A 21,027-nucleotide genomic window follows, 5' to 3' on the forward strand; every position below is an offset into this window, starting at 1 on the left:
GGGAAGATTGTTCTGCTTAAATTGATCTCTCGAGCTAGTGGCTGCGATTTTTTTCGGAGGAGGTACAGGGTTTTGGAGTTTTTGTGAGGAGTTCTTCACTTTTTCAGCCGGTTCTCCGGCTGCCCAGATTTGCAACAGGTGGCAAGTGCATTAGCCGTCTGCATCCTCCACCGGAGGTCAAACAGGACGCGGTCGCTCGATCCTTCCCGTGAATCTCTCAACTCATCTCTGATTTGGCAGAGATGAGTTAGTAGATTGCCATAATGGTAAGCCACCACCGTCAACTACCGCATGGTATTACCATCGCGAATACGTGAGCCGCCAACGGCAACTGGTAGATGGTACAGCCATCGCGATTGCGCGAGCCCCTACCAGAAATTCGTTGCGCCGCCCTTGGGGGCAAAAAACGGTGAAAGCTAACGTACGAAATCATAGGGCAGCATACGGTGCGATCGCGCGACCCTGCCCTTGAGCAATCTCCCAACTCATCTCTGCTAATCTCTGTAGATACATGCTGATAGATGCCACAATGCTTGGCACTCGCGACCCATGATCACTGTGGTGTCCTGACCAGTCCTGACCATTTTCACTTCGGTTCCCCCGCGCGTCGGCACGGAAACTGTGCGCATACCACAGCGCCATCTATGGAGTCTCCCCTGAACCTCTTCACGAATGAGAATGCCGTCGATAATTGAGAAATATTTCGCGCCACGTTGTTTTAAAGTCGAACGATGCACGTAAAACGTTCCTCGCCATTCTCTAAACTGCTAACGGCATCTTACCACGGCGGCTTATCCGGGGCAACTGCCGGTCCGTCGGTCCGGGCCGCGATGCGGCTCCCGGATTGGACGAAACCGTTTTGCCGGGCCTCGGACCCACTCGGACTGCCCAGCATGCTTGCAGAGATCATCTCTGATGCTGGTAAGCAAATGTAGCGGTCTGAAATACCAGGACTGTCTGGGAGAAACCGACGGACCCATTAGTTGAGACCGCTAGATCTGTTTATGAGTGTGCTCCAGCCAGCGACCCGACAAAACACGGCTTTGCCCAATAACTATATTTACAATAAAACTGCGTTATTTGGGTTTTCAGTACAAACACGATAAACAATACACATGTAATTAAGTAAGATGATTTCCTGGGATAAAGTTGCTGCGATTACTCATAACTAATGTACAATGAATTAATTTATTATAAAACGTTGTTACATCGCTGATACGGTACACTTATTAACACTAGTGACCGAAACAACATGACCACAAAATAGTATTTATGGTCCAATGTCAAGCATCCCTTTCCTCTTTCTCTCTTTCTACAGCTCTCTGTGCGTATGCGCCCATGTATGTGCACCACCATATATGGGCCTTATCTCCAGGCACGAGTATTTGTCTATTTATGCCTATTTTTTAATTCGGCAGTCGAGATACAAGCAAGTAATCTCTTTATCGTACGAGAATTGAAAGCTAAGTGTCAGGTAATTTACAGCATCGACGAATTCACTGCTTCGATTTAACCACTGGAAAACAGAATACCGAAGACATATTCATTTTTTCCACTCATGCCAGTGTCAGTATTGTAATTAATAATAATCTTTGCAGCTGTACAGTGAGTACCACGTTGTTTTCCATTTGTGAGGAGGCAGTGATTCTTTTTTTTTTTACATATTGACACTAGTTTCTTAAGCGACGGAATCTCAAACTTCTCCTTTCTCTTTTATATCAACTATCATCCTATGTCGAACTATCATGGAATAATAGTCACGGTCTTGGCAATATCGGAGCCATTTTATAAAACGCACGATAACGTTTGGTAGGGTAATACGATTGGTCGTTTCAACCGTTTGATGACTCATCGATGGGTGAGTTTGGTAGATCATTGGCACATTACGGGTGTATCATCTATGATACGAAAGAAGCGTAGCTGCCCACAGAACTCTTTGCCAGATCCAGCGTGGGACACGACACGGCCCAAGACTAGCCATTGCACCAGCTAAATGTCTCATCCAATCCCAAAGTCCCCAAGGTGCATGGCCACCGTTAACGTAAAGAACGTACGTAAAGCCATCTTTACATTTACCCCGAATGGAATAATAATAGGGTAGAAAACTATGTAACCGAAAGTGACATTTTTGGTAAAAGAGGATAGCGGGTGCATTACTGGATAGTACATGTAAGAAAACTGCCTTCACTGAGGATCGTTCGGGCACAGTGACATATTCTAAGAGTTGTTCCAATAGAAGGGAAGCGATGCCGTTTCTTCGATACGCCCGACGCACTCCTAAGCTCAAAATGTACCCCACTAGGCAATCTTTCCCGAGGCTGGAGCATAAGATACCACGGTCCTCCTTGCTCAGTTCGACGTACGGCTTGATTTCTGCTACAATTAAACCGAGTATCACGCCGCCGTAAACCGCAGCGAGTGCATAAAATCGAGAAGAGCTCGTAATATCCTCGTACCATTTATAGGGATAATCTAAACAAAGAACTGTGGTTAATTGTCAATTATTGGAAAGGAGACTCTGCATTCGCTGCCAGAGCTTACCAATGGGAAACCAATCTTGACAGAGGGACCGTACTTCACCCAAGTCTTCGGGACACAAGAAACGAAGCTGAACCTCGCCCAGAACGCAGAGTGGAACTGTCACCGAAGGAATAGGGGCTTCCGACACCGGAGTGCAACGAGGAAGAGGGGAATAGTGTTTTATAGAGCTCGTGCGTTCAACATCATCGTCACCTTCGCTGTCATCGCCAGCGTCAACTCTGAATTCGCACTTCTTCGCGTCCGGTGGACCCAGGCCGTACCGATTAAACGATGTGGCCATCGCGCCACAATTCCTCTTGCATTTTACTGCACATTTGTTAGCCGATTCCTTGCCCTGCTACACGCAGTGTCAATGTTACCTTGTAAACATACCGCCATAGAATACAAAAGAAGGAGGAAGGGAGCACATAAGAGCCGTTAGAACCAAGATGGCTACGTCGGAGACGAAATTGGCCAGGGTCACGAGCGCAGCGCGTCCACGCGGCGACAACGAGAAACCAATCGAAACCATTGCAGAAATGACGCCCGAGCCTCAACACTTACCGTTCGCTGTTTTGAAAACGCGCCAATCAACATTATAGGTTATGATTGGCTGGCGAGGCCGCTGAAGACGTCCGCAAATCGCGGCGAGGCGCGAGCGCACGTCAACGGCGAGGCCGTGAAAATCAAACATGGCGTCCGTGAGGTTATCGTCGTGAGCGGTGGGTCCGTTTTCTATGGTTAACGCGAAATTGTCGCAGGTACAGCGGGCTGACGCGGTGCGCCGCGTCCTCGAGGAGGCGTTCCCGCGACTTCGAGGCCGGGCACGAGTCGCGGCCACACGGTCGAGAGCCAATTCCGGGCCGAGAGCCGTGCGCGTAAACAGTGGCTTGTGGGTATACACACCCTGACGCGAGAGCGAACCCCGAGTGTTTTGCACGGCCTTTGGAGCGCCGGTGGATCGGTGCGGTCCCGTCGCGGCGCCGGCCATCCCGGCCCGTTGGCCGAGTCTCCGGAGTCCGCCGAGGTGCCGCGACCTCCCCGAGCCGAGGAGAAGGCCAAAATGCCGGTCCACGGGAAACTGTTTTTGTGCACGGGGTGGCGGCGGTGGTGGCGGTCGTGGTGGTGGTAACGACCAGGTAACCGCGGCCGGGCTTTCGAGGGACCGCGCGCCGTTCTCCACGGCGACAGACGTGCGATTCTCGAGATCGAGCCCGACCCGCCTCCGCGACACATGAATTCGCCTCGAGAGACCCGCCGCTCCGGAGATGGAAATCGGTTCGGAGGTGTTTCCCTCGACTCGATGTCGATCGACGCTCTAGTCGCTCCCCGGAAGGCATAGGAAACTTTGACGGCACCTTATGAATCTCCTCTGCACGAAGGGGCTCGTAAAGTGCGTCGTGGTTACCATATCGGAGCCAGGCAGGCAGGATAGGTTGCAAGGAACGGCAGAGGCGGGAGAGCGTCGAGCCTTATGCCGCCAGCTGGGATATCGGCGAGAGGCTCCTCCGTCTTGATGGACCACGGACACCCGGATGCTCGTCATCGGAGCGAGCGGTTTTTACTCTACTCGGAGAATGGCTCCTCACATTCCCATACACCCGGTACAACAAATTCCTCTCCGAGGTATCAACACGGTGTCAGGCAGAACAGTCAATCCTCTAGGTGAGTTTTCGATGCGTTTTGGAAGGTATGTAGGGTTTAAATAACTTGGTCTCTTCTGGCGTAGCTACGGATATTTGTACGGACGCGCGTCGAGCAACAATATGTCTGACAGCAGCGTGTCCGACACTCACAGCGGCGGCACGGCTAGGACGGTGTCGCAGCAAACGAGCCCGTCGCATGGCACGCATTCCTCTTCTCAGTCTCGACAGGACAACAGTTCTATCATTTTCACGGCTCTGTATGATTACATTGCTCAGGGTGAAGATGAGTTGTCGCTGGAAAGAGGCGAAACGGTTGAGGTAATTCTTTTACGCAAGAGTAGCGATGCTATAGTATTAGCGTCAAGGATATCGTTTAATCAAATTGTTATATTCTATCAGGTTCTGTCGAAAGATTCTAAAATATCAGGAGACGAAGGGTGGTGGACGGGAAAGATACGGGGGAAGGTCGGCATTTTTCCAGCAAATTTTGTCGCCGAGGCGGAAAGTATCGACAGGGTGTCATCGGTGATCGATAAGGTGCAGCCAGTAGAAATAGACTTTGAAGAATTACAATTAGAGGAGGTGATCGGTGTGGGTGGTTTTGGAAAGGTGTATAGGTACGAGCAGTTATGGTTGCATGCTTAAAGTTGGAGGAATACAAAGTTATAAAGTGTTTCTACGTTTTGCAGAGGATTCTGGCAGAAACACGAAGTTGCGGTAAAAGCAGCCAGACAAGACCCTGATGAGGAGCCTAGTGTCACGTTAGAAAATGTTCGACAGGAGGCCAAACTCTTCTGGTTGCTTAAACACGAGAACATCGTGCAATTGGAGGGAGTATGCCTCAAGATGCCGAATATGTGTCTTGTAATGGAATATGCTCGCGGCGGAAGTCTCAACAGGGTCTTGAGTGGTAGAAAAATCAGGCCAGACGTACTTGTCGACTGGGCGATACAAATTGCTCGAGGCATGGATTATTTGCATAATAAAGCTCCGATCAGTCTTATACATCGAGACTTAAAAAGTTCGAACGGTGGGTTCTTGTTTGTCACCTTTCATGCCATAAAACGTTCGAAAGACTAAACGTTCTAACAAATTAAACGTTAAATAATAAAATTACAGTACTGCTGAGCGAGCCGATAGAGAACGATGATCTTCAATACAAAACGTTGAAGATAACCGACTTTGGCTTGGCTAGAGAGGTTTACAAGACTACTCGCATGTCGGCTGCAGGCACGTATGCATGGATGGCTCCCGAAGTTATAAAGAAAAGTACATTCAGTAAAGCCAGCGACGTGTGGAGGTGATTGTTTATTATTGTAATAGCTACACGTTACTTGCTTTTGTACAAGCTATTCACCTATTGTTTCTAAATAAATTCACAGCTACGGTGTACTTCTGTGGGAACTCCTAACCGGTGAAACCCCTTACAAAGGGATCGATGCTTTAGCCGTTGCTTATGGCGTTGCAGTTAACAAGCTTACATTACCGATTCCATCAACGTGTCCACAGCCTTGGAGGTATCTAATGGAAGGTAAGACATTTAAATAACGCGTTAGAATCTCCTGGGAAATGTGAATGATTTATTAAGGTCTTGTTGAATTTCTTGTGCAGCTTGCTGGTCTTCGGATAGCCATTGCAGGCCTGGATTTGCAGAAATATTGGTTGCCCTGGATGAAGTACGAAGTGCATTCGCCGCTACTCCACACGAGTCGTTTCATACAATGCAGGAGGACTGGAGATTGGAGATCGAACAAGTACTCCACGGGTTGCGCATGAAGGAAAAGGTACGCCCGAGTACAATGTCTTCTAATTAGCCATCTCGTGTGATCAATGGATCCAATTATGACTGCGTGAAAACTATCGATTTTATGTCGATAAGAACCTATATCTCGATAAAGATGGACCTAATGAGATCATCTCGTTACTCGGCCCCGCGTGATTTCATTAGACCGATTATTCTGCCAATCTACGCGAACTCGTTGCATTTCAGCACTATTCTCTTACAACCATTATCTATCTTTTTCCTTCATTCATAATAAAAAAAATATCAACGAACTGAGGTCATGCAAAAAAGCATGAGTTTCTCGTACTTAAAGTAGACTTCGAAGCTGCAAAAATTACGATTTGAACACTTGCGACGTTTCCGTGGACCTTTGTACAATAGTATTTATGTATGGAATTTGTTCACATGCTATGCGAAGGCATGCCGCTCCCTAGAAGAGGTAAGACAATGCTGAATTCTATGTTGAACCGGTAGTACCAGGTGAATTATCGTTCACGATTTGACATTGAAACGACGACACATTAATATCAATGAACTCGTACTCGAGATGAATTCTTATATTTCTAACGAACTACTCTGCCGGTTTCGGTATCCGTACGGAGAGCTTTATTCTCAATTAAGCGTCCACTTAAGTTATCGGAACGGAATCGGAAAGATATCGAGCTATGGCCTTTATCGGTCCTCTCGTTCGGCAGGAGTTGCGCTGCAGGGAGGAAGAACTGACGAAGGCGCAGGTGCAACAGCGACAACACGAGGAGAACCTGCGACAGAGGGAACAGGAGTTGGCCGCTCGAGAAATCGATTTGCTGGAGCGCGAGCTCACCGTCATGATAATCCAGCAACAGAACACGCCGACTCCTAACAAGAGACGCGGAAAATTCAAGAAGTCGAGGCTGAAGCTGAACAAGAAGGAGCCGGGGAGCAACATCAGCGCACCATCCGGTAAGTCGAGAATCATCTGGCCTGACGTCGACAGCGAACGGGCATACAACCGCCTCGACCGTGTACGAATATTTCCTAACACGATGACTCGTTTTGAAGATTTCCGTCATACGATAACTGTCCAGCATACGGCATTGGACCGGGGGAAGACCAGGAACCCGTCGAGGCCGAACAGCCCGCCAGGCTCCCCGAGTATACCGAGGCTTCGAGCCATAGCTCGTAAGTTGACCGCTCCGACAACGTATCGTATATCCGCCACGGTCTCTTCGACGAGGCCCTCGTTCTTGTCCACGTAATAGACGGTGTTTCCATTTCGAAAGTTACTTGATTAGCGGGTACGTCGAGCCCGTCGAGCAACTCAGTTTGTGCTTAGTAGTCACGTTTGAAGTCTGTTCGGTATTAAAGCATCCATAACGGCATGGTGTGATTAGTCTCGAAGTATATATCCTTAAGTTGACGCCTCTCTTTTGATATACATATATATATATACAGCCATGAGCGATGTCTTTGCTTTTGATCGTACCTCCCGTTGTATATCTTAATTTATTTTTTGGTCTCTCTCTTTCTCTTTCTCTCTCTGTATAGGATGTTTTTTTTTTTGTTTCCCTCCCGTCCCGTCGACCATCCGTCTACAGTCTCGATCGCACGCGGTCCTTCGCGTGGACGATGATACGCCCCCGAAGACGGTCCTCGGCGAATGGGCGTTCGTCGGGGACCGTCTTCGGGGAGGGTCGATGAGAGAGGTATCACGCTATTGCCGAGCCGAAGTAGTTAGTACGGTAGCGAGTAGCGTTTTGTTTTTTGTTCTTCCCATCTAGTACCAGCCGACGGAGTTAAGGGTAAGACATGGGGCCCGTCGACGCTGCACCAGCGCGAACGCGGGGCTATTATCACGCAGCCGCCTAACACCACGTCGCCAGGCGGCAAGCGTTGGTCACGCTCCGCCCCGGATCTCGAAAAGACCCCGCTGCGCACGGCCCTCCTGGCGAGCGCGCACCGCTCGCCGCTTCTCCAGGAAATAGGTAACCCCACCTCCAGAAAGTTGTACTCCTCGGCGAATAATCTAATCGGGGACCGCGCCGGCCCGGAGGACCCGCGCGACCCCGCGGGCGCGACCTCCGCGACGGAGGGTTCGCCGCGGGACGCGGAGGAGGCCCTTGCGAGCGGGCCGGACGGCGAGGTCGCCGACGTCGCGACCTGCGCGCGCACCTCGAGAAGCAACGTTAGGACCCACTTCTCGAGCGAGTACTCCGTGATCTCGGACAGCTACTCCTCGGCCAAGTGCCCGCCCCCGGCGCTCGCCGACCCCGCCAAGGGCCAGGTCGGTAGGAGCGGGGCGAAGCAGCCCGCGGCCGAGCCCGAGCACTCGCACTCGACGAATTTCGTGCACAGCGTCGCCTCCACCCTGGTGGGCACCGCGAAACGCGTCAAGAGCAAGACGCGCTCGAGGAGCAAGTCGAAGGAGTCGAAGCGCCGGGACAGCTCGGAGTCGAGGCTCGCCTCTCTCGCCGACTTCTTCTGCTCGCCCTCGGGCTCGCGCAAGAGCTCCCTGAACTCGCCCCGCGGCTCCGAGGGGAGGAACTCCGTCGCCATCAGGATCAACGACGCGGACGGGCCGGAGTCGAGCCCGGAGAACTCGGTGGGGAAGGCGTCGAGAGGTCGGAAGTCGCGCGGATCCAAGAGCCCTCTCAGGGTCTTCAGCAAGATGCGCGCCTGGGGCAGCAGGGACGCCATCGACGACAAGCCCGCCGCCGTCAGGGTCGGGGACTCGGTCTCCGTCTCCAAGCTCGACAGGCGCCGAGGCTCCGATCAGGCCGGGATCGCCGCCAGGTTCCTGACCGCCAACTCCAGGGAGGGCGTCGACTTCGAGTCCCTCGAGGCCGAGCTCTGTCGCCTCGACGCGGACCAGTCGAGCGACACCACCAGGTCCTCCAAGGGCTCGCTCGGGTTCCTGGAGGAGCTCGAGCGGGCCTCGAGGGACGTACCGGATGGACCCACCGTGTACTCCGGGGACTTCGGCTCCAGCCCTGCACTGAATTCCAAGTCGAAGAGCAGCGAGTGCCTGGGCGACTTCGAGGCCCAGGGCGAAGCCACGACTCTTCAGGATCGGGGACGACAGAACTCGGAACCGATGCGTCGACCCAAGGAGGCCCTCGGTGGGCCGACCAACGCTCTTGGCTTCTCCAGGCGCAGCTCCGAGGGCACCGACTCCATGAGGCCCGTCGCTGGCGTTCTCGTGGACCTGGTGCACCGCAAGAACAACGAGTGAACGCCGCTCGGCTCGAGAGGCTCGAGTCGCCGGACACGATCGTCGATTCCTCTCCGAGGAGCCCGGGGGGCCGATGCCAGGACATTCCGAAACTCTTCACCGTCCTCTTCGTGGTGGGTGAAGACTTCGCCGGGAAGCCCGGGGGAAGTTGACCCGGAACGGATATGCAAATGGTTGCCGTACCATGCGGAAGGTAGCCAAGGATCGGCGAGGGCGGAGAGCGAGACGATGCCCGCCGGAGTCGGGGGGAAACGCTGGCCGAGAGGCGAGATCGACTATGCCGAAGAGCTCCGGGTTGTTTCCGTAGCGACGAAGACCCGGGGGATAGGCTTCGCGACGCCCGGGGACCGAGGAATATGCTCGGCAACAAGAACCGGGCAAGCCCTAGGCGAGGATCTCGGGAGCGAGGAGCATTTCGAACGTAGTTACGTCCTCCTTTATTTTCTCACTTGCCACTTCCTCAGGGTTCTCGAGGCCGACGACGCAAGGTACGGTGCACGTAACCTTCTTTATTGCGAGGTAGATGTTCGAGATCAGCGTGATTCTACCCCTTTGTTTAGCGTAGCGACTTCGCGAACTCTGTCCCTGAACCCCGAGGGGAAAGAAAAAGTCGAGACTACTTGATGTTACGATCACTTAGAGCGAGTACTCCAGGTGATCATTCGGTGAATTTTCCGTAGAATCGAGTAGATTCTTCACATTTCTCGATTGTAAGGGTCGCGTCATTTGTGTGGCTACTTTTTCTCCTGGGTGTTCCGGCGATCGATCGCTCCATCCCACCCAAACCGATCTATGTTTTAATCTAGATCTAAATAAATCTGTTCTCCTTCGTCGCCAGGCCTTTCCGAGGAGAACATCTCGACGCGTAAGTCGGCCATCCTTTCCTCTCTTAGTGGTCGTCGAACTTTTGCCAAAAGCGTTTCCGCTAGACCCCCCGCGATCGCTTCCGGGCCCCTTCGACCCGGAAGCCGGAGAGTCACCTAGTGACGAGCTCCGGCACTTCCCGGCCGCTCGTCCGCATTTTCGAGGCGTAGATATATCATTTTTTTTCCCTCATTTTTTTTTTTCTTTCTCTCTCTCTGTCTCTCCTCTCTCTTTCCTCGGTAGAAAGTATCTTACATAGAGCTGTGCATCGTAGAAGGCGTAGGTCGTGAGCGATAGTGCATGCAACCATTAGCAGACATTTTATTCCCCTTTCCCCGTCGACTTTTCCCACCTGTGCCTTATCGTTGGCCAATTATACCTGGATTTAAGGTACCATTTGTTGCACCGACGCGATGAGTCGAATACTTCGTTGACTCGAGTTACTCGAAGTCCATGACAGTGCCTACTCGAGTCCGGGACCGATTCTCGAGTTCTTACGGATTTTTTTTTCTTTTTTTTTTTTTTCGCGTGCGAGTACATTCGCTTGAAGACATTTGCATTGTTGCAATGACACGTCATTGGTCGACGTTTGAAAGTCTTGTACGAAACTGTTAATTTCCTATGTGAAAGTTAGTAGGGTGAACTCGACGTATGACTCGAGTTGGAGGGTAAAGTTACTCGAATAAACTCGAGTTGACGAGCAAAAGGAGTCGAACAATGACTACTCGAACTCACTCGAGTAAATGAACTCGCGTTACGATGACTCGAGTAAATGAACTCGCGTTACGATGATTCGAGTAAATGACTTTAAGTGAACTCGGCAAGCGGAAGCAACTCGGTTTCACTTTTGCCCTCGCAACTCACATTTTGACCGATAACTCGACTTACGATCGAATTGACTCGAGTTGCAATTAAAACAGATCCAACAACGACTATTCAAACTCCTTTGAGTAAATTAACTCGCGTTACGATGACTCTAGTAGACGAATATAAGTAAACTCGATAAGGGGAGGTAACCCGGTCTCGCTCTTGCTCTCGCACCTCACATTTTTACTCATAACTCGAGTTACGATCGAATTGACTCGAGTTTCAATTAAAACAGATCCAACAACGACTATTCAAACTCATTTGAGTAAATTAACCCGCGTTACTATGACTCTAGTAGACGAATATAAATAAACGATAATGGGAGGCAACCCGGTCTCGCTCTTGACCTCGCACCTCACATTTTTACTCATAACTCGAGTTACGATCGAATTGACTCGTGTTGCAACTAAAACAGGTACTCAAACTCCTTTGAGAGTAAATTAACTTGCGTTACAATGCCTCTAGTAGACGAATATAAGTAAACTCAATGAGGGGAGGCAACCCCGTCTCGCTCTTGCCCTCGCACCTCACATTTTAACCGATAACTCGAGTTACGACCAAATGGACTCGAGTTGGCTCTAACTCGTGCATGATTCGAATTCGACAAATCTAAATGTTCGACTCATCGCATCACTGGTTGCACCCTTATGATTTAGAAAACCCCCGAAGCCCCCTCGACGTAACGCGCTCGCAAGTTTGTCGCTTCGCGTGCCGAGAGTGGATTTCGCCGTCGCCTCGCCATTACCCCGTTTCCAATTCTCCCTCGAGGGTCCGTCGACAGTTTGTCCCTTAATTTATATCGAGCACATTCTGCCGTTTAGGCCTTTTGGGAATTTCTCAGGGGAGGCGCAGTCTCGGAGGGTAGGGACGACGAGGAATCCCGTGCCCAATGTCGCCGCTGATTTTCTACCTTCTCTTCTCTTAGCTTTCCCTATTTCTTGCCTTTCTTTCGTTATCCTTCAATTGTGAAATTTCTCGGTGAGGGACCAGACGTAAATTTAAGGTTTACCTGTTAAGGGGGCACCCTTTGGCGTGACTCTCGACACGAGGATCGCGAAGGTGTACCGTGTTTTTTTTTTTTTTTTTACTTTCCTGCGTTTCAGAGCTAACGAAACGACGATTGGACTCGCGCGAATTCTGCGTTCACCTGCCGGTGCAATATGACGGTTTCCTAATATTTGTTTAATTCAACTTTTCTTTTCTTTTTTTTTTCTTTTTTCTTCATATCCGGCACCCGCCTTCTTCTCGGAGGTATCTTTGTGTGTGTACCAATCGCGGCACTTTGGCCTCTCCGAATTTTCTTTTTCTTTTTTTTTTCTTTTTTTTTTTCACGCATTTAAATGACCGACTAGCAGCATAATCCGCTAACTGGCACATCCCGCAAAACTAAATTTTTAATAACAAGGTTCTACGGTCCACGGGGCAGGACTTTAATGCGGTCTCTTTTTAATTGTTTTCTTTTGGTTTCCTTTTTTAAATATATATATACATATATATATATATATATGGTGTTGGGTCTCTTCCCGTTAAGACTCGGAGGTACATGACACTTTTTCTATTAGAGCTAACTACTAGCAGAGGCTGAAAGAAACGTCGGGATACCCTCTATCCGAGCGAGTTCTTCGTGGCATTAATTCCTCCATTAAGTGGTCATTCCTAAATTATATTGCCGTCGTACCTCCGATGCGTATTTAGTTTAAAAGGAGGATTTTCGGTGGACTTGCAAAACGCGGTTTCGTAATTGGGCGATTTTATTCACGGACGGTTTGAGACTTCGATGCGCAGAGAATAATGTACATTCCGTTTGCATTTTTAAGGTCCTCTCGAGAAGCACTTAGTTTTTGTACTTGACGATTTGGGGAGAGGGGGGGCTCAAGGGCGCTTTTCGAGCAGGGACGATTTTTTTCTCTTTTTATTTTATTTTTTTTATTTTTAACCCTTTGAACGCTGTCGACGCATATGTGCGTCCGACGTTTGGCTCAATATCGCGCGCACGGTCTAAGGAAATTCGCCCGTATGTCGAAAGTGCTTAGCGCTCAAAGGGCTAAGTAAGGAGCTTTTCTCGGATTTTTAATGGACGATTTTTCTCGACTCGACATGTCAAAGAGGATAGTATTTGTTGTTCAACTACGAAACCGTTGTACCGTGAGCTCGGAGCTGGTTGGATTTTGAATAAGTGTTCATTGATGGTGATGGGGATAAAATTGAATTTTGAATTTGCCATGAAAGAAGGATCAAATCGCTCGGGGGACGGTCCCTCGTCTCGTGATGTTAGACTGAAAAGAACGTCCCCGTATTGCCGTTTTGAAAATTAATAACTGACGTTTCCTCGAGCAAATGGGTGTACACACAGTGTGTACACACCACGGACCACACAGAGACTCACACGCATTTCACGCACACGGAGCCACACGCACACACCTGTATTTAGAAATAGAACTTTTTCAATAAAACCTTTTCAGTTGGACACGTTGGATTTTGTTTTTTTTTAGTTTTCAACATTTTTTACGCTCGGACCGTCGACTGTTGGTCGGATAGTTGTTTGTGGAATGATAGCTAAGATGTCTTTGCAAAGTAGTGCCGCAGTGGCTTAATGTCGCTGATAAGACGGCTGATTAGTCTTGTACTTAGGAATATGATTTGTCCACATGTTACTTATATCCGTTTATTTATATATATATTTTTTTTGTTTTTTTTTTCTGTGTTTCATGCCTGCCAGCCGAGCACTTTGCAGGCGTCTCTTCTGGACGCGATTGCAAACAAGAGTAGTCCTAATAATCTTAATCGAAGCCTCGATGAGTATCGGTGATAACCTGATAAGGATACGGAGCCGAGCGTAAAAGATTCCCTGCATGCTATCCATTGGGTTCCTAACTGTTAACTCCGTTTGGTTTTGGTCCTGACCTTTCCTCAATGCCCGAGTTTAACCGCCTTTTAAGTGAACGGTTTATTTCGAGGCTCTTATCACGAGGCTTATCACTCGCCGAGGGGACTCGCTCCCGTGCACTTGGCGCGAGACTCTACCGAGTCCTTCGCGTCTTTGGATCTCGACTCGTTTTGAGTTTTCAATATCCTGAGAGGGGGATTCAAGACAGGCGAATGAAAAAAGAAAAAGAAAAAGAAAGAAAAATTATACATTCTTCTCTTGCACTTTGTTGGACAATTGCCGAGCCATTATCCTTTAGTGTATTATCAGGTACTGTCGGAATAAGGAGGCCGATCCACTATTGTTTTGCGAGCGCAGCTTCTGGTAGTTTGCCTCCATGGTTTGGGGTTTGTATTAGCATGCCCTTAGAATTATAGTCTTGCTTGACTTAAGTTCTCTGTAACGCAGTGTACCTCGATTATCGGTTTTTCCGTCCCTCAAGGAAAGTGCAACTCTAAGTCGCGCAATCAGTCGTGTTATCAGATTTCTTAGCGCTTTCCGAAATTCCTCGAAACTGAGATTATCTGGCCCGGTAGCGTCTTTTAGAAAATCTTGCTCACCTTTTTTTGCCTTGTTCTCCGTTTTTTGGCACCGATAGTCCCTTGCATATCTGCGATTAAGAGTGAGACCCATGTGGAACGTGTAGTTAGTGATAATAGAAGTACGCTTATCGCATGTCACCTCGTTCCGCCTTGCTTAAATGTTAGCGTAGGATAGATAATTGTGTGATAAGGCACCCGATAGTCGCTTAATTTAGTTTCTCGAAGGTAAGACCGAGGACGATGCCTTGCCAAAATTTCGCATGCCTTTTCGCAGCGACCAGAGCGAATTCCTAAAACAAAGGGTGGTCCAAAGTCGCTTAATTTGATGTTTTACTGACAAGGAAAGTATCCCGGATCGATCTATCCGATTTCATTTCTTTTATAATATGTTATAGTAGACTAGAAACTAAGCGACACGAATTTTGTTTTCTCTGCCATTTAAGACTTTAAGGGGGTGAAACCACCATCCAAAGTGAGGCATGTCAAGGGGCGATTTGGCAGTTTCACCCACAAGAACGTAATATTTTTTTAACCAATCCACCCGAATAAGCTTTCTCATAACGAGAAATGAAAAATATAATTTTCTCAATTAAGAACAAAAAAAATTAAGTGGTGAGCCACCCCTCACAGGCCTTACTTTGGATGGTGGTTTCACCCCCTTAAAGTGTTTAATGGCAGATAAAAAGAAATACCTGTTGCTTAATTTTTAATCTACTATAGCATATTATAAAAGAAATCAAGTCGGACAGATCGACCTGGGATGTCTTCCTTGTGAGTTTAAAAGTCGCAAGGCACGGCATTGCGTCGCAAGAACTTCCGTAAAAATGAAAAAAGAAAAAAATGCATAAAAAAGAAACCGAGCAAGCGAATAGCGTCGGGCAACTAGACGTAAGCTCGATAATAATCGATAAATCGCGGGGTGATTTTCATAAATCCATTCCGCCGGTTTGAAAATCTTCAATCGATTAATCGGTTCCGCATCTCATTAGAATACCATTCGGATCGATTTCCGAAGAAATTGACCCTTGCTCTAGAAATTCGCAGGACGAAAGCCCTTCGCTCTTTCGCACCCCTATAAGCCTAAAAGGAGGATTCGTTGACGCCAGTTCGTGATCCTTTTTATTTATTCCACCTTAAATCCAACGAAGCATCGAAGTCTAAATGATAAAAAAAAAAGTCCCTGGACAGGGATCGCTGCATTAAAAATTGCCGAAATTTCGGAAATTCTTCCGGTACAACGAATCCCCCTTGGAGAGTCGGGGGTAAAATTAGCGTTAAGGTGAAGTGAAACACGTCGAGGAACTTGATCGACGTCGGTAAAAAAGTTTCTTCTGAATACCTACGTTGCCGAGGTTCATTTTTATATTGACAGCTGTGTCGAATTATATTCGGTATTGTACTAAATGGCATACTCCATCAGTCGTATTCGTACAATAATTTTAAAGAAATCTGAGTAAATGTCCAGAAATCCCCTGGATTCATGGTTTCTGAGGCCCTAGTTGACTGCAAAGGGACCCCCTGCGCCATCTGTGATTTCCATGCGAACTAAATTTTCACTCCGAGAGCTCGTATTACCATCGTTTCAAAATAGAAGCATATAAGACACTTTTTTTACCTTCATCCTGTTAAAATGCGAATTTCTCGATTACCAGACTCTTCTAAATTGTACAGTTGTCCTGCCACTTTTGTTTCTCATATTAGAGCCTTCAGTAATTGTACATCCATCGAAATATCAGAGCCCGACGCCATTTTGGTTCTGGTATGAGCTGAGTTAAAAAATATTGATTTAAAAAATTCCAATTTTCAAAGTGTCAGGATATTTCCTCGGTGCTCACGTGTCACGTGTCGAAGTTTCGGAGAGTTCTGTCTAATACCCTTAAGAAAAGAAAAGTGTATTGTTCGGATCGACTGATTTTAGGGGGGTTTCACTTCACCTTAAGCTCTCAGAGAAACGTCGGGAGGCGTCGTGGCGCTTTCTGCGATTCCAAGGAGATGTAATTATATTTTATAGACTATTCGGCGCTACCGCCAGAACTGCCGACGGATTGGATAACGACGGATTACCCTCTAAAGCCCGGGCTGACCGGGCCGTACATTATGCCGATGCCGGTACCAATGCCGACCCTCTATAACGGGGAGGCGAAAAAACCAAAGTTAAGCATAATAGAACTGGTCCTGTACAACATTGCGGCTATGCTGGCTGGCGTGGCGACCGGCTACGACGTGAGGATGTCGAACGTGTCGCCGATTCATCCGAGGCTACAACCGAGGCTGAACGACTGCGAGGATGAGCCCCCCAGGTGGTGGTTCCAGGCCGACACCGGCTCGAATCGCAATTCCGCTTATCTGGGTCCGGATTACGAGTTCAGCTCGACCAGCGGCTACCCGCACAACACTTATCATGGACCGGCACGACACTATAGGTATGGACACCCTTGTACTGATAAAAGACGATGGGAATGTATGTACAACGGCGGACATGAATGCCTCTCCTGCAGATACGGCATCGCCTGTGCAGGATGGGAGGGCATTGAGGTCTCCCAGTGTACACTTTTACCTTATAAATGAAGTTTCACGTAGAAAAACGTAAAATGGAATAATTACTATGGGTATGGACGCCCTTGTACTGAAACAAGTCGATGGGAATTTACGTACACTTTTACCTTATAAATGAAGTTTCACGTACAAAAACGTAAAATAGAATAATTACTACAGGTATGAACACCCTTGTACTGAAAAAAATCGCTGGAAATTTACATGCATTTTGACACACCTCATGAACGAAGGCTTACATACTAGAACGTAAAATGGAAAAGTGAGAAATTAGAAAATCTATAAATACACCTAACATTGTATCTTTACCGTGTTAGGGTATTTTAACTTGACTTAGATGTAATATTACATTATAATTTCCTTTAACCTAGATGCCGAATGTGATATTACGTAGATACCGTAATATCACTGCAATTTATTGTGGCATCGAGATAACCATTGATTATGTAAATTGACAATTTTGATCAGTGTAGGGTGGAAGTAGAATTTTGTTATTTTGGCAAAAGGGCGAGGGGAAGTGGGGACAGCTTTTCTGACGAGGGTTGGCTCTTTCTTTCAGGCCGTTCCTGAGCAACATGGGTGGTATCGCGCCAGGCCTTCCACCAGCCGTGATGCCCGATAAGCCGTTGCGTTTCACGGATTCCCCTCAGCATTATGCCAGCGGTACCGGCTCGAATGCCCCGACACCCAGTCCTCGAAGGAAAAGCTCCAGCACCAGCAACGAGGAGGCCTACTCGCCCGAGATGGGCCGAATCGACAGGCTGGAGAGGGTGCCGACCATCTACATGGGCAACACCACCTCCTTTCCCGATTACGGGCCCCCGATGTACGCCGTGGTACCACCGGAGTACTATCGACCTCCCGAGTCCGCGTATTTCGTTCACACCGACTACCAGTAAGCGTCCGGGTGCACGTATTCCTCAAAAATTCCCCAGATAGACAAAGTGATGAATAATTTGCAACAAATTTGCCTGATAAGATCATAAAATGTGCCACGAGGGTGACGCTCGTGAGTCCTCGTTTGGAACTCGTATCTGCAGTACACAATTACGAACCAAAATAACACTTAAGGGGATGTGAAAGTAGCATCCGAAAGCTGAATCGTCCATAAAACCTATCTACGAACTGGGTGTCTCAAATCATCTCATACTTTAAAACGTGAATATGAAGACCCTAAGATAGGTCCTGAAACTCGTGAAGTTTCATTTTTCATAAACTATTTTTAAAATACCTATAAAGAAATGTGAAAAGAATTGCAATTTCATGAGTTTCGGGACCTTCCTTATAGTCTCCCTATTCACGCTGTAAAGTTTCAAATTGTTCGGTAAACCGAGTTGAGAGAAAAGTTTTATAAACAAAGCCTCTTCGACGCCACTTTCACATCACCTTAAATATTAAAGAAAGTTACGTGCGTGCAATGTCTCAATGTTTGTATGCATATGCACAGCTGAATTTACGTCGCGCATTGCCGATAAACAATGGAGCAACGTCATATTTTAAGCTCACATTTGTAGCATTAATTGACCTCATACAAGGTCCGGGAATTAATTGTCACAAGGCGATGTAATAGCTTCTTTTAAATTTTCCATAAATTTTCAGCTCATTAATGTCGGCATTACCGGCATATGACTCGAGTATGCGGTAAATATATACAACTATTTCCGACAAATCAATCGGGAATTCTTGTTGAGATTTATTGCGTAACGTGCGTACACATATTGCAGACATTTCACGCAGCAAATGGTCTGCAAATTGTAAATCGATTTCCCTCACCATGAGTATCTATCTGGGTATATTAGTATTATTTCCCTAAACTAAGGTGAGACCGTCAATAAAGTGGAATTCCGATTTCCAGCGACCGGATGCTGGAATGTCCGGAGTTTCCGCACGCGTACGACAACCCCAGCAGCATCAACAGCACGGCGAGGCCGAGCCCGAGGCTGCCCTCGTACACCCACCATCGCACCTCCTCGAACGTCTCCAACGCGAGCACGTCGAGCCAGAGCAACGTCAACCCGACTTTCCGCCTCGAGGACGATGCTGACTATTCGCTTTACTCGCCGAGCCACTATTACCAGCGCTCGCCGAACGTCTCGAGCATCGGCCTCTACGGTAGCAATATATTGAACCACGAGTACGGCTCGCAGTACCTGACCCGCCAGAACTCCCACGAGTCTAACCCGAACTCTGGGGAGCGGCCGAACAACCTCGAGGTCGTGACCAGGCTGCGCTCCAGCTTGAAGAGGTCGAACTACTCGTACAGCTCGCCGAACAAGAGCGCCAGCAAGAACAACTCGGGCTCTGGCACCCCGACGAACCCGACTCCCCCGGACTCGCTGACCTCCGAGGACTCGAGCTACGTGTCCGCGAAGGACAGCCAGATCTCGATAAGCAGGGTCAGGTTCTCGCCGGTGACCTTCGACCGAGACGGCGTGCCTCGGGACCATAGGGAGACCTTGCTGGACATCCCGATGCATGGCCAAAGTCAGGACGTCACCGTGCCCCTGCAGGCCAACAGGCGGCTCAGCAGGAACCGGAAGCCCAGCATCTCGGAGCTGGAGAGGGAGTTCTTGTCATAGCACTGGCTGATCTAAGGGACCGGATGGGACGTTGGTCGCTCTTGGAATTCGACTTCAAGGCGAGCTAGGAGGCGAGGGGATGCTGGGGCACGACGAGATCTGTACCTTACGACGGCCCCTTGGAGCTGGGAGCCTCGGTGGTGACGCTGCACCTGTACTGCGGGGGTGGAACTCCTTGTTGACTGTTCCGAAGACACCCTGGACAGGAACAACGGATGGGGCACGACAAGATCTGTACCTTACGACGGACCCTTGGAGCTGGGAGCCTCGATGGTGACCCTGGATCTGTACTGCGGGGTTAGAGGTCCTTGTTGACTGTTCCGAAGACACCCTGGACACGAACAACGGGAGCTGGGCATGTCCTACCTTGATGGAAGTTCTTACAGCGCACACTCATGTAAGGGGATAAGAGGGACCTGAAGGTTTCGCTCTGAGGGCTTTTGAAAGGACCATCGCGAGAAAATTAGAGGATCGATCCGGTTATCGATTGAAATTATTCCCATGCTCTCTGGGTGGCGGGATAGCTTCGGATCTTTGGATAAGGTCTGATCGCTCCGTTGCGAATTTTAGGCGTCGAGGTGCACCGTTGATTTTAGGTCATCGAGTCGAATTGTAAGCGGACGGGAACGAGGTGTGGAACATCTCTGACTTGAGAAGGTTCTATGATTGCGGTATACTGGGTGGTTTAACATCATTGTATCCTTTTCACCGCAGGATAACCAACTGTGTCGCATAGAACGTTTCAAGGGAACGTTTCGATGCTAGTTGTCGTGCTTCGATCCTACTTCGCCTTAATCGGTAGTTAGCACTTGAACTCCTTGTGGTTTAGAAGTCGTAGCGAAGAAAAATTATACGAAATTTCTTACGTTTCTAGAGATTATACGAAAATAAGGGAGCGATGCCGTTGTATATGTTAATGCAATTCGCTAGTCTTCGCAGTTAATATGTCTTAGGATTTAAATATTCTTAACGGGGGCAAGACAAGAGGTGGTCGGTAGAACTTTGCTACGGTCTCCGAACGTGGCGTTTCCTTAAAACGTTCATTGCATATCGCAGGTTCGAATTTCGCAGAACAAGCAAGACCTCTCCGTCGAGGAACAGTTCCTCATATCGCAAGATATGCGTCGAGGGTGCCGAATGCGATTTCGAGATCTGGCTCTTAGATCAATCTCGTATCGAACGGGTTAAGTGGAGGAAAGGAGACGAATTCGCGAGGATTCGGGCCGTGTAAGATATGTGGGAGTCCTTCCACCTCGAAGAGGACACTTATCGAGCTACTTCTAGGATCTGGTATAAATGACGAGATAAGCTTCATTTATCGGAGCACTCTTTCTTCCGAGATAAAAAAATCCCCATTAAGGCGATGTGAAAGTGGCGTCAAAGAGGCCTCGTTTATGAAACTTTTCTCCTAACTGGGTGTACCGAATCGATTCAGACTTCACAATCAAAATATGAAGGGTATAAGGAAGGTCCTGACCTTAATGAAATATGAATTTTTTTAAATTTCTCCATACATATCTTAAAAATTTTGTGCAA

At 48.4% G+C, this 21,027-nt stretch overlaps 2 protein-coding genes across 2 annotated transcripts; one reads left to right on the top strand and one right to left on the bottom strand.

Annotated features, from left to right (window-relative positions):
* Window positions 1-1,169: 1,169 nt before the first annotated feature.
* Window positions 1,170-2,908, bottom strand: LOC105700098 (N-alpha-acetyltransferase 60). Its single transcript, XM_012425684.2, has 2 exons — window positions 2,542-2,908; window positions 1,170-2,472 (listed from the first exon to the last, which is right to left on the bottom strand). The coding sequence occupies exons 1-2, from the start codon at window positions 2,819-2,821 to the stop codon at window positions 1,895-1,897; spliced, it is 858 nt and encodes a 285-aa protein (XP_012281107.1). The 5' UTR covers window positions 2,822-2,908; the 3' UTR covers window positions 1,170-1,894.
* Window positions 2,909-3,227: 319 nt separating this feature from the next.
* LOC105700114 (mitogen-activated protein kinase kinase kinase 11) lies at window positions 3,228-20,893 on the top strand. Its single transcript, XM_012425715.2, has 13 exons — window positions 3,228-4,185; window positions 4,250-4,484; window positions 4,566-4,783; window positions 4,856-5,196; window positions 5,286-5,466; window positions 5,549-5,697; window positions 5,778-5,950; window positions 6,645-6,891; window positions 6,991-7,110; window positions 7,710-7,913; window positions 16,371-16,782; window positions 17,472-17,807; window positions 18,768-20,893. The coding sequence occupies exons 1-13, from the start codon at window positions 3,995-3,997 to the stop codon at window positions 19,489-19,491; spliced, it is 3,531 nt and encodes a 1,176-aa protein (XP_012281138.1). The 5' UTR covers window positions 3,228-3,994; the 3' UTR covers window positions 19,492-20,893.
* Window positions 20,894-21,027: the final 134 nt, after the last annotated feature.

The sequence above is a fragment of the Orussus abietinus genome, unplaced genomic scaffold (assembly GCF_000612105.2).
Source record: "Orussus abietinus isolate OABI.00-Male unplaced genomic scaffold, Oabi_2.0 scaffold230, whole genome shotgun sequence".
NCBI classification, from domain to species: Eukaryota; Metazoa; Arthropoda; class Insecta; order Hymenoptera; family Orussidae; genus Orussus; species Orussus abietinus.